At 41.4% G+C, this 12,688-nt stretch overlaps 1 protein-coding gene across 11 annotated transcripts in view; it reads right to left on the reverse strand.

Moving 5' to 3' along the window:
• Nucleotides 1-12,688, reverse strand: part of LOC6609267 (transient receptor potential cation channel trpm) — a 46,289-nt gene that overhangs the window by 17,618 nt on the left and 15,983 nt on the right. For 2 of the 11 annotated variants that reach the window (XM_032716483.1, XM_002033921.2), the window contains exons 1-7: nt 10,512-10,861; nt 4,461-4,543; nt 2,358-2,520; nt 2,148-2,288; nt 1,913-1,985; nt 731-890; nt 419-555 (exon numbers count right to left, since the gene is read on the reverse strand). In XM_032716483.1, coding sequence (XP_032572374.1) covers nt 419-555; nt 731-890; nt 1,913-1,985; nt 2,148-2,288; nt 2,358-2,520; nt 4,461-4,543; nt 10,512-10,538 — 784 coding nt within the window. In that variant the 5' untranslated portion in view covers nt 10,539-10,861. Of the gene's footprint in view, nt 1-418; nt 556-730; nt 891-1,912; nt 1,986-2,147; nt 2,289-2,357; nt 2,521-4,460; nt 4,544-5,727; nt 6,167-6,950; nt 7,122-10,511; nt 10,864-12,256; nt 12,465-12,688 lie in introns of those variants that run through there. The other 9 variants (XM_032716476.1, XM_032716475.1, XM_032716481.1 and 6 more) reach the window with 7 other exon arrangements.

Here is a 12,688-nt window from a genome sequence, read left to right on the forward strand (position 1 = left end):
TTAATAACTATCCTTTAAGTACTCAAATTTCGTCTCTTGTATTTAATAATCAAAATCTATGATACTTTTAGCTCATTTTGAAATTAATCAAAAATTTGACTAGACGCTCCTTTCTAGCCAATTCCTTTCGTACTGAAAACATTGACTCAACTCGCTATTTTAATGTATTGTTAAAAATCGATCTTTTCAAAATACGTAAAAAGCATTTCTTTTGTATTTTCTCGAGTGCCATAGTAACTACCAACAGCAGCTCGCCACATCAGATTGAAATCCCGGCCATTCGGAGCTTAGCCCGCGGCATTGGCCATGAAAAGAAATGGCTCTCAATGGCCTCCGATGACAAGGAGCTTCAATCTGCGGCCTGATTGGCCCTTTGTGCTGTCGAGCTGTCATATTGTGGCTTTTGTCCTCGACTTACATGGGTGAAGCTTCAGGTTGGATATGAATTTCTCCAGCTTGCGTCGCAGGATCAGTTCGGCGCCATACTTGGCCTGGGTGCCATTGTCGACCAGCAGAAAGTAAGCATGCCGATTGTTCAGCACGGCCAACTTGGATCTGAAAGGAACGAACAGGTGATTGCAACGATTGCAACAGGTTAGTCGACTTAATCGCAGTGGGAATCGCAACAGCTAATACTCATGCATTTTTAAAGCAGGCCCAGGCCCATTTAACTTGTTGCCCTGATTGGGTCCATAAAATATGCATTAGCTCCATCGCACCATGTACTCACCTGGGCGAACTAATGCTGTGGCAGGGCACTTCGCGGTTGTGGCCCAGCAGCTCGTGATTGCGCTCCACGATGCCCCAGGGAGCGATGCCGATGCTGACCACTCGTCCTGTCCGCTGCTGACCCTCCAGGAGCAGGGCATCGCCCACTTGCTTGGTGACGCCTGTTTGCCGAGAAGCAGAGGAAGTACAACAATGGCCACGTTGAGCAAGTGCGTAAACAAGTTTGCCTCCATGGAGGATTGCGATAGTCTCGCCCGCCCACGCGACCTTCCCAGTTTCAGTATTTTATATCTTAGTTGAGGGGCGTGTCTAAAATTTAATAACAGCTCGAGCACAAAACCCGGACGACAAAAAAAGGACGAAAGCATTCGAATGAAAAATGTAACAAAGTATACAGCATCTCGATGCGACTTTAGTATGCGCTTCTATCCAAACAAAATAAGAAGCATCGCTTTTCACTATTTGTTCACTATTGTTGTATATAAAAAAAAGTAGTCGGACTACTTTTTTAGCATGCCAACGAATCAAATAAAATAAAAACTTATTTAAATACAACGTTTGCAGATGTTGAGCTTTGAAAAAGTGTCACAGTTTTTCTCAAACGTCATGAAACTCATCGCGTTTTGCAATGACTTAATTACATTTTTATCGAACAATTTCATTACGAATATACACATTTTATAGGGTACTTTTTCAGGAATTGAATCAAGGTCAAATCCACAAAAAGGGAACCAGCAGCCACTACATATTAGGGCAATTTTCCGGCTACCCCAATGTACTTAGTATGACCACCCTTGCTGACTTGATAATCCAATTTATTTGGGCTACCAGCTGCACCCACTCTCACACCCACTCTACCCTGCAATCCCGATATACCCCGAGCAAAGGCAAAGGGCCACAGGGTAGCACAATATGTTGACTGTCAAGCAGTTGAAGTGTGTACAATCACTGGCTGCGTGATTTCCGTTTGGGATTTTATTTATTTAATTTTCGACTGGGGTCGCTCATCCGCACTCGGCTCGCCTCATTTTCCTCTTTAAGTTTTTCCGGCCCCCGTTTGGTTGGCTGTTGGTTTTCCTTGCTCATTTTTCTTTGTGCTTATTTAAGTTGGCCCGCCCGTAATCGTTGGCCATAAAACCGGGTAGTATCCTTTCATAAAACTTAAATGAAACGGAATGCTCACCGGTGTTGGTGCCGCCGGTGAATATCCAGGCTCCAGTGGTCTTGGCCGCCTTCAGCAGTCCTTTGCGTATCTCCTGCGAATCGAATAGAAATCAGTTTCCCGTTTCGTTTTCAGGAGGCCACGGCCATTCAATTAGCGTGTGACACACGACCCTTCTTCCACTTTCGTTTTGCAATGGGCTCTGCTTTGGGACCGAAAGTTTGCCCCAACACCCGCCACCCGGCATTTTCCTCACCTTTTTCAGCTTGGCCTGCAAATCAAAGTTGGCCTTGCCGCCCTGCACGGTGATCAAAAGTTTTGGCAATTCCAGATTCCATTCCTTGGTGAATAGCTGCACCAGTAGTTCCGGCCGCGTGTCGAACGACAGGCGAACGTACTGAAAAAGGCGGACAAAAGTTATTAAAGAGCACACTAAAAGAGATTGCCCCGTATGGGATGGTCCTACCTGGGCCTTTGTGGGATGCGCGCCGCCCTGGAACTCGATGGTTCCATAGGCATCTGTGGGCTGTGGGCGGGTGTGCTTCGTGGGCAGCCAGAGGTCTCCGGGCGACCCACTCTCGATGCCAGGTATCGTCTGATGCGTGATCTGGGCCTGGCCACAGCAGCATCTGCAAAAAGAAAATTCACCCAAATGAATATCGTTTTATTAATAAATTAATAAATACCATCTAAATTTTAAGGGTTAAATGCAGCATGGGCCTTTTATAACTTCACTCTACTTTGCGAAATTTCTAATTTACCAAAAATGTAATAACACAAAAATGTATGCCTCTAATACCCATGACTTTGCTTTATATACTTCTCATAAATGACTATTTAATTTAAGCTCAGTTTTTGTATGTTTAAAAAAACATTAGTTTCACCTAAGTAATGCCAATATGACACTGAAGCTAGAGAAGACAAATGTAAATTGATGTATATATATCGTAGACTTCCTTTTAATAAAAACGGAAGTTTTTTTTTTTTTTTGCACCTCAAGTTGCAAGAAATCCATCTGCAGGTGGCTCCTGGCGCACATATTCCTGGCCATCGAGTGTGTTGACTGACTGTCAGGATATGTGGGTGTCAACGATATTCGGCAAACAAGAGCCAGAGTGCCACGCCCCCCGAGAATAATACACGCATCAGCCTTAACCTGTCACTTTGTTTGCGATGCCCACGTGGAGCATAAAGCGTTATTTACGCCCCCGTGTCCGTGAGTGTTGACTTCGTAGCCCCAAAAAATACACACATATGTGAGGCAGCCCCAACCGAAGAGGCAGGCAATAACCTGTCTGACCCGATGCGAACCAACCCACCCACCGACTGACTGTCTGTCTGTCTGTCTGTTTGCTGTTTGCCAGCTGATGTTCTTGTCAGGTGCTTAAAGTTGTTTGCTAAATAATGCATTTCAATTAGATCCCCGCACACAGGCTGCGTCGGTTTGAATCGGTTTGAATGGAATTAAATAACCAAATTAATCGACACGTATCTGCGGCTCATTCCACGTGCCGTGGGTGATATGTGGTAGACATGCCAGAATAGGATAACTTTTTCCAACAAGAGATACAGTGTAATGCATAGGCAATTTCAAATTTAAAATCTTGCGGTTGCCAAAGTACCTTCGATATATATCTAATGTAATCGAATTCAGATAGAACGTTTTATTTAATTTGTTTATTTAGCGTACACGTGTTCAACTTTGAACTTACGCGCAGAGAAATAAACAAGTTTTAATTATTGTGTTTAATAAAGTTTGGCTATATGCATGAATTTTGAATCGAAATTTATGTAATTAGCTTTTAATTACTTGTAAACCAAAAGATCCAGTCGTACCTTTCCTGATTAAATTTCAGAGCAAATTCCTATTTATAAATAAAATTTCACCTTGTAAAAGTTCAAAGCCTGATAAACAACAATCTTGGCGAATTAATTTTAATTAGCCAAGTTTTAGTTACAAACTACGGCCGAAATCCAACTCGCCGGGCAGAACTACTAGTTGAGATGCTTTCGGGAGTGACAGCTCCCGGTTGCCGTGAAAACGCGCGGGGAAAAGTGTAGACCGGCGGGCAAATATTTGGCAAGCCAGGTGCTGATAACAGGGCTCCCAGTCATGTAAAGTCAAGGGGGCCATAAACCCATCGCTTGTCCCGCCAGTGCAGTGCTGGCGGAAAACTTTCACCAGAACGTGAATCCGAATCGGAATCCGAATCAGTAACAGCAACTGAGTCTGTAGCTATATCTGTATCTGCATCTGTATCTGATGCGGTGAGTACGCGGTCGGGTTTATGGCACATTTATCTCAATTGCTGGTTCTTGGGACAGCGGCTGTCATAATAAACAATAAATGCTAACGCCCAAAAACGAAACTAAAATACACAGCGATCTAGGAACTGGGCCAGTAGCGATTCACTGCATCTCGTCGAGCATTTTGATATGCGAAACTGGGTCAACAGCTTTCGTCTTGGACTTGGACCCCCAGGTCCCTTCGTTCCCTTTTTTCACAACCCTCTGCTGCCTATCAGAGGATGAATTTAAATGCAAATAAATTAAATTAGGTGCCACTTACTTTGCATCGTCCTTCGGGCATGGTATGAATTTGATGCACTCGCGCTTCTGGAAATTTGTCTCGATCCAACTACGCGGCTGGTGCTAGATGGAACAGAAGCGAAATCAGTTAAAATATTATTTTTACAATTTGAACATCGCCGCGTTTAATGCTCATAGTTACACTTCATACACTGATCATACGGCTAGAGGAGCAAATGGAAAATAACTTGAAGGGAACAAAAGATTCGATGACAAAAGGTCAGCGAAAGAGTCACCAAGAATGACTGATATCGAGGACTTAGAGTGCAAAATATATGCAATATATATATATATATATATATATATATATTTATCGAACAAAACTTGAGTTTACTTCGGGTTGAAAGTAAAGAAGGTTTCAATAATTACACTTAAATCACTTAAAATAAATAACAAAAAACAATAGAGATACAAATTTGTTCAACAGATATCTATTATTATTTCAGGATAAACAACGTCGACACAATACAATCACTATTTAAACAGTACTAATTCGAAAACAAATATAGATAAATAAATTGTTAATTGACAACCAACAAAAGTAACAAATTAAGATACGCATTTGCAGAATAATATATTTACAATGTGGATGGGGCGGTTGTCGTGGGTTTTTGCATTGTTAATTTATATATTTACATTTACATTTGCAACTGTTGAACTAGCCCAATTTTACTATTTAACTAAGCAACCAAACAAATACCTCTAATTTATTTTCAAAATAAATTATGTATATTCGCAACAGAACTGTTAGCTTTAAACATCTTTTGTTGTTTTATTTTGCTAATACTGATTTCCAAGCATTTTAAACTGGAGTACATGTAAGTTGTATTTTATTCCGATAAAGCCGCCTTTTACCAACAATTACGCGCCTGTTCTAAATATTTTTCCTCTTTGCTATCAAAACCTATTTGCAACCACAAAGCCCTATAAATATGATTGGCAGTGCTCAGTGCACTTTGATCGGCTTATGTGAACCAAATCCAGTCACGTTTTCATGCCGACTTCAATCCTCTGGCATTCGCACAATTGATTCCAATTCCGAATCAAAACTTTGGCCAACTGCAACTTTGGTGTTATCGCAGCAAACAATGCCAAAGTGGCAAACTTTGGAGAAACACCCAGCGTCAACCCAGCCATCAATTCAGGGAGGGAACAAACAGCTCCCGGGTTTCGAAGTGGTTAGCGGGCAGTTGGTATGGTTACCTCCACTTAGCAGAGGTTACCACTTAAAGTGGCGAATGGCCTACCTCCTTTAGGGGTTCACTGCCGGCGTGCGCCTTCAGCAAATCCCGCACATTGAGTATAAGGACCTTCGATAGCGTCGAGGAGATGGAGGAGCGTTTCCGCAGCCGCTGGCGTCGACGAATGCCTCGCGGCGTTGAAACTGGAGTCCTGGTAGTCGGAGAGCTACAAGTGGGCAGATGGGCTGCCGATTCGGCCGCAATAAAGGCGGATGTGGAGCCTCGAACCGAACCGACGACTACAGCCGGCGTATTGCTGTATCTGCGAACTGTGGAAAAGTCCTTGGAAATTCGACGCACATATTTGTGGGGGGCGAGCGGGGAGTCGGTAACCACCATGCTATTGCCGGTTTCTACGCTATTTTCCGCTAATGTGCTCTAATTAATTGAATTCGCTGCGTTTCGCGAGCGGCGGCAGCTGCAACAGTATTTGCATACCAACCAACCGAATCGGACGACAGGTGAATCTCGACTGACACGCACCTGCAGCCCGCGATTTGGTTGAACCGAGCTGAGTATGAAAGGCCAATCTGCGAAAGGCGTCTCCGTTTCGGAGTGGATGCGGCTGTGGATGTGGGGGCGGCAGATCGCTCTTAAATAAGATAAGCCCAGCTAGAGGTAATCCACCTAGTTTCATTTGCAGGTCTAAAAGCTTTTTCATTGCATTTGCCATCGCACCCAAAAGTATGGAGCGAATACGAGTTTATTAGCTAAAAGCTTAAAGATTCCCTTTACCACCTAGAATCTCACTGACAAAATCCCTTTTGTGGACTGCCAAATTGTCATTTGGCCAAGACCTGATTGGTGTCACTGGCACTTTCGCCCTTGGGCTAAAATTTTAGTGGTTCATTAAATCGATTTTCTAAATAAATGATGGTCCAAATCAAATGCCATTTAATTAGCGAAATGGCCAGTGCAATCCATCGACCATAGAGTGTCTATTCTGTAAGCTCAATCTAGTAAATGGATTTCCTGAAATAGTACACTTAATTAATTACCTTTCGCAGCTGAATGAAACGTGGCTGCTAATTAAAGCTCAGGATCTGGCTTGTTTTAAAATTCGTTTTCTTAGATTATGGGTTGGGTGCACATTAGTAAGTAGACTATTACGAATGCAACAAATAGGCTTATAAATTTCCAAAACATAATCAACAACAGCAATTGTGGGTGAACGTACAACGAAAACGATTAAATGATATAGAAATTAAAGTGGAATGTTGATTGCTTACCCTGGGCACGGTTATATTTATCAGACCCCAACAGATTTTTTTCAGTCCCCATGGTATCTTTAAGGGTTTCGTATAGTTTGGTTTCAGTATTGTTTCGGTTTCAATTTGGTTTTGTGTTTTGTGAGTGTACGTGGGTATTGACATTTATATTTTACAATAGTCATGTTGTTTGAGCGTTTACATGTCACAAGCACATAGCAGATTTGTTTATGGTCGTCGTTTGAAGGTCGTGGTAATCGTTGTTTTCGATGATTCAATATTCGCATTGAATATTTTTTTATTTTTGCAAGTTTGAACACGCACACACAGATACACGAAATGGTGCGTTGAATATTTCAACAACAATTCGTGGTTTTCGAATTATTCATTGTTGTTTTTAAATTTTTTTTTTTTGTTGATTTTGGGTGTTGTTTCATGTGTGGTGTGGTGGGTGGGAGAATAGAGTGTGAAAACACAAAAAAAAGATTAATTAACAGATCGCAGCACAATAATTAAAATGTATAACAAGGATTGTTCATTGTGTCGCAGAACGAAATCAAATCCAAATCAAGGTGGAAAATACATTTGGACAGGGTCACGTTTTCGTGGGTGTTTTTTTGAGTTACGAAAAGATTGGCGTGTCAGTGTGTGGGGTTTGTGTTGTGCAAAGCAAAGTTGAAAGTAGAAGAAAAATATTATGTTTTAAAATTAGTTGTGACATAAAATGAATCGCTCTTCTCCGTTGTAACGGTCATTTCATGTTTGTGGGTTGACTTACTACCAGACCGCTTTGATTTAAACTATGGTTTTAATGTTAGAATTTAATGTTAACAACCAGCAAAAATTTATTTTTAAGTATTATTGTTTGTGGAGGGTTACAGCTACTCATCCTGAAAGTATGCACTGTACTGACTAACTGTAGTGACCTGCACTATAAGTAACTACTCAAAAGCACCTGACTGTTCTTGCTGGCATTTAACATGCCAAAACCACAGCTTAAGGTAAAACACAGACCCTGTCTGAGAACTTTTCGTGGTGCCACGTGGCAGTCGCAACTGCTGGTTGCACTGAGCAGGCAGTTGAAACAGCATTCACTTCTACACTCAGGCAAGTGGCAATTGCAGGTGGTGGCCACAGGTGGCACTATAAGCTCAGACACCCACACTCACCGCACTCGCTGCCACATGAAATTCATGATATTGGCCACAAAACCAAAATGGAGGAGCACGGACTAAGCCCCAAAATGGCCACAAAGCACGTTCACAGTTTCATCATAAACTTGTTGAATAGTTAATGGCTAAAAATCAGTGTTAATGAATTAGTTTATGCATTTAAAAGTGGTCAGCACGAGAAAAGAGTAGAGTGCATGCACCCATGTGCACTGTCATAAATCGTGATTACTCACTAATGAAGAGCTGCCCCAATTCATTAACAAACAAATTGGTGATTCATTTTAAAGAAATTGAATAAAAAAAATCTTTACGATATTATTGTTATTTGTAATTGGATTTAAACTTTAATGGCAATCGCCCATTATTTACTTATGCAGTTGAATATTTTGAATTATATTCAGTAATAAATAGTTTCAAATGTGTGCTGCCGACTGCTTTCTGACACTTGGACGCAAACGGAATAAAAATGAAAGGGAAAAGTTTAACAGATCATAACTACGAGTTCCCACGGATGCGCCCGAACATTTTCTCTGGGCGAGAGGAAAACCAATTAAACTTTTAGCCACCAATAGAAGCGAGGGACGTAAAGCCGCAAAAAGTGGAGCGAAGCATTAAGAATGTTATGCTCATCTACAGCCGAACGAAGCCTTTGGGCATATAACGCATAACCATATAGTACATACATATATGCTATATGTATGCTCGTATTTTATATGTGAATGCATGTGGGCATCTCTTCGGGAGCGTTTCATGCAGCGTCTATTAAAATAAAAGCTTTTCCTCCAGCGCAAGCCAAGAGCCACAAAAGTTTTGTGTGGGCATAAAACACAGTTCGGTTGATTTGGACCGAAATGGGGCATATTTCAAATTAATTAAACGGTCAGGGTAGAACAAAACGACTGAACCATGGCTAATAGCCATGCACGACCGAAAGAATGAAGTATAAAAAAAATAAATATCAGTCCTGCAGCGGCGACTAAATTAATTAACTTTTGTTTAACACATCGGTGCGGTGCAGTAATGATTTTCCATAAGTGTGCGAGCAGGGCAAATAGATTTTAACCTCCGTTGGTTAACGTGGTTCACTGGACGGAAATTGTTAAACTAATTTGCCAATATGTTGTTCAGAAACTCCCAGAAGAAATCGGAGAAAACAATGCAGTTGTGGAACTGAAGGCCTTAACATGCGGTTATCCAATTAAGTTCGCCATCCGGAATCGAGCATAAAAATTGATGCACTCGCGGTTAGGGGATTAAACCACAGCTCGATAATGTTCAGCCGCAGGATGCAATTTGCCGGGCCACCTGTCTTATCGAAACCGATAAAAGTTGTGCAACATAAACAGCACTTAATACCCACATCAAGCGCCGTCATCTCATCCGCTCGTGCATAATGCAAGCTGGGCGAATAACAAAAAGGGGTGATGGGTGTTGGGTGTTGGGTGGTGGTGGGTGTTGGGTGGTAGTCCTTTAGTGTTTCACCTGCTCTTGACTTGCGGGTTTCCAAAGTGGAAAATGGATGTTGAAGCTGCCGCAGAGACTCCAGGAGCTTATGCTGATGCTGCTGTTGCAGCGGCTGTTGCCATGGTTGATGAAGTGCCACACTCGTTCTCGACAAAAAGCGCCACAAGACGTTGCCGTGGTGATGGATCCAAGGAGCGGAGTGAAGTAGTGGCATTGGGGGCATTCAGCGAATTTGCCAAGGTCCGCTTTTGCATGGCTGGGTCTCAAAAGAAGTGCGAAATTGACTTTTTTGGATCACCCCCCGCGAAAGTTTGCTCACTGGCTCAGCGCCAGATATGCCCACAATCCATTCAAGGGTGTATTTAATGTAAGGGTACAAAAATAAAACAATCTACCAATCCGTTGCCTGTATATTAAATAATTGCTAGTGCTCACTCCCCCTACATGGATACGCTTTTAGTTCTGACAATACATTTTTTTTGTACACACAAAGCCATTGTAGATTATTGTTGCAACTGTATTGTGCAGCATTTATGCGGCATAAAAAGTGCGAAAGGGAGTGACAATACAGTGATGAAAATAACTTATTAAATAACCTGTTAGCAAACTGTCCGCTATCCGAACAACGCATTTTATGTTTTTTTGTTATATATATAGTAATAACAATTACTCGCATTTTTTCCAGCTAGAGCCAGCTATATGGGCATCACTAAAGCGTGTGTATTCCGATTGAGAACTCGCTCTCCGCTTGACAGTCAACAGCTGCTGATTAACACAAAACGACAACAAAACGGCGGAGACATCACAACAGCAACAGAAACAGCAAACACAGATATGTCAAGCGAATCACCAGACCGGTTAGACCCCAAAAACCAAACGAAATGCAGTTCTCCGCCGTACCAGAGCCAATTAACTACAATTACACATGCTGGGCTGGTCTACTCACAAACACCCAATTGGTCTCGAAGTACATGGTCAGCTCCAGATGCACTTGCTCTACAATTCGGGGGGTATCCACATGCTACAAAAATTACTCACGCGACTATCTAATCTCTCGACGAACTACGTGCGTACACGGTGGGAAAAGTTTTCGAATCGGTAGTTTAAAAAACACTCATAAATAGAAATTATGCATATATTTTTCAAGCCCTTTTGCTGAATATGAAAATATTTAAAGATGGTAATACAATTCTTGAATAATTCAACCAAATAAAATGTTTGTATGCACGTTTTTCTCGCGGTGTAGCCGATATCGGAGCGAGCGATTCCCGCTTGGCTCGCATGGAGCTGCGTCGAGCACTGAGCCATCGCCGCGGAGAGCTTTGCCACTCGGCCAAGGCGAGTGGTGTCAATTAGCGTCGCAAATATAGCGGCAATATTATCGACAATAACAGAACAGAATCGAGAGCGATAAGCCCCAAGTGGAGAGTAACGCATAGAATTCTCAGTAATCTCAGTTTAAAAGCATTTTAATGTCCATCGTAAAGGAAAAGAATGCGCAAGTCATAATTATGTTGATTTTCCAAGTTTTCCACTCACTTTTCCCTTCCCAACTCAAACAATTAAAGTTTCGCCCGCGAATAAGTCAAACAGCTGGCCCCTCCAACGCTCAACACTCCGATAAGCAGCTGTCAGTCAAATGGTAGTTTGTTGATAACAAGAGAGTGAATCCACGAGAACATAAGCTCAAATAGATACTCCACGAAACAAGAGTCAATTATCCGAAGTTGTTGCATACTTTCAGGCGGTTACTGTAACTTTTCTACACCAAACAGGCCTGTTCTGATCTTCACTTAAGGCTTACCAATAAGTAACAAGTCAATTCTCTAGAGTTTTCCATAATTACCACCAAAAATTCGTATACCATTAATTTAAAACTTAAAATGAGATTAATAAAAGATTATAAGCTAAAAATAAATGTTACACTATTATTTTAGTATTATAGCTTTCTAATATTTCATAGGTAGCAAGCAAGTTAAGAACTTGTTAAATATTTTCAATTATTTAAAAAGTTTGGAAAATAATTTTATATAAAAAACTTATGAAGAACATAACTACGTATAAACTTAAACAATATTTAAAATATGCACTTTAGTATTTCACTACAAAATAATAATTAAAATTTACTTATACTCAGCATTCCGGTAAGTTTCATTATAATTACTTAATAGCCCAAAACTATTTTACCTCTAATGGATAATCGAAAACAATGTAGTTAATCCCAATACAGTTCACTTTAGCAAAATGTTGGCAAAAGTGAAAACAGGAACAGGCCTAATTGAGTAAGCCAATGTCTAGGTGAAGAAGCAAACTATTTAAAATACATTTCCAATAATGCTTAAAATGGCCAAAAAGTTGCGCCAACTAATGACTACAAAAAAGTTCAAAAAGAAAACTACGAACAAGAACTCGGAATAGTTTGGCTACAAACTACACTAGACAGTTTCCAACAAGGCCATTTGAAAGGGGGAAAACTCAAGAGATAATTATAGAGCGAGATAGTTCAGTTTTCCACAACAAAGCAGTTTGGCAGTCAGTCAAATAGCAATTATAGAGCAAAGAGCAGAGGAACGTATCGTATTGGATGGGTGAAATATATATAGATCAAATTAAAAGCACCTGAAGAGATAGGCGTTTAGGAGGGAGAAGATATATGTTCTCGATCTGGGCCAACTCGACGTTTTTGCTTACCGGTTTCGCTTTGGGTTTCTGCTTCGCCAAACGCTTCTGTTTCAACATCGTCCACAGTGGACGCACGCACACGCACACATAAACAACTGAAAACAGGAGTGGGAAAATTGGGTGGTGGGTGGTTGGTGGGCGGTGGACGGCGGACTATGGACGACGGTGGGTGGTATCCGCTTCAATTGATTTCCGCCTGCGAGTGAGGCTTCTTGGCCTGCAGGGTTAAGAAAAACAATTATGAAATATCAATTATTTATGGTTTCGCTAGTCTCGCTTTGTCTTTGGCGTGCAAGCATGCAGAAGGATATTTGTGCTATGCGTCGGTTTGGCGGGGGATTTGTCACGTGTCATGCTGAATCCTGTGAGAAGCATCCACACTCTCGAACAAAAAATTGAAATAAAAATAAGCCCGCTTTTGTGCGCCGGCAATGTGTAAAC

Source organism: Drosophila sechellia, chromosome 2R, assembly GCF_004382195.2.
Source record: "Drosophila sechellia strain sech25 chromosome 2R, ASM438219v1, whole genome shotgun sequence".
Taxonomy (NCBI): domain Eukaryota; kingdom Metazoa; phylum Arthropoda; class Insecta; order Diptera; family Drosophilidae; genus Drosophila; species Drosophila sechellia.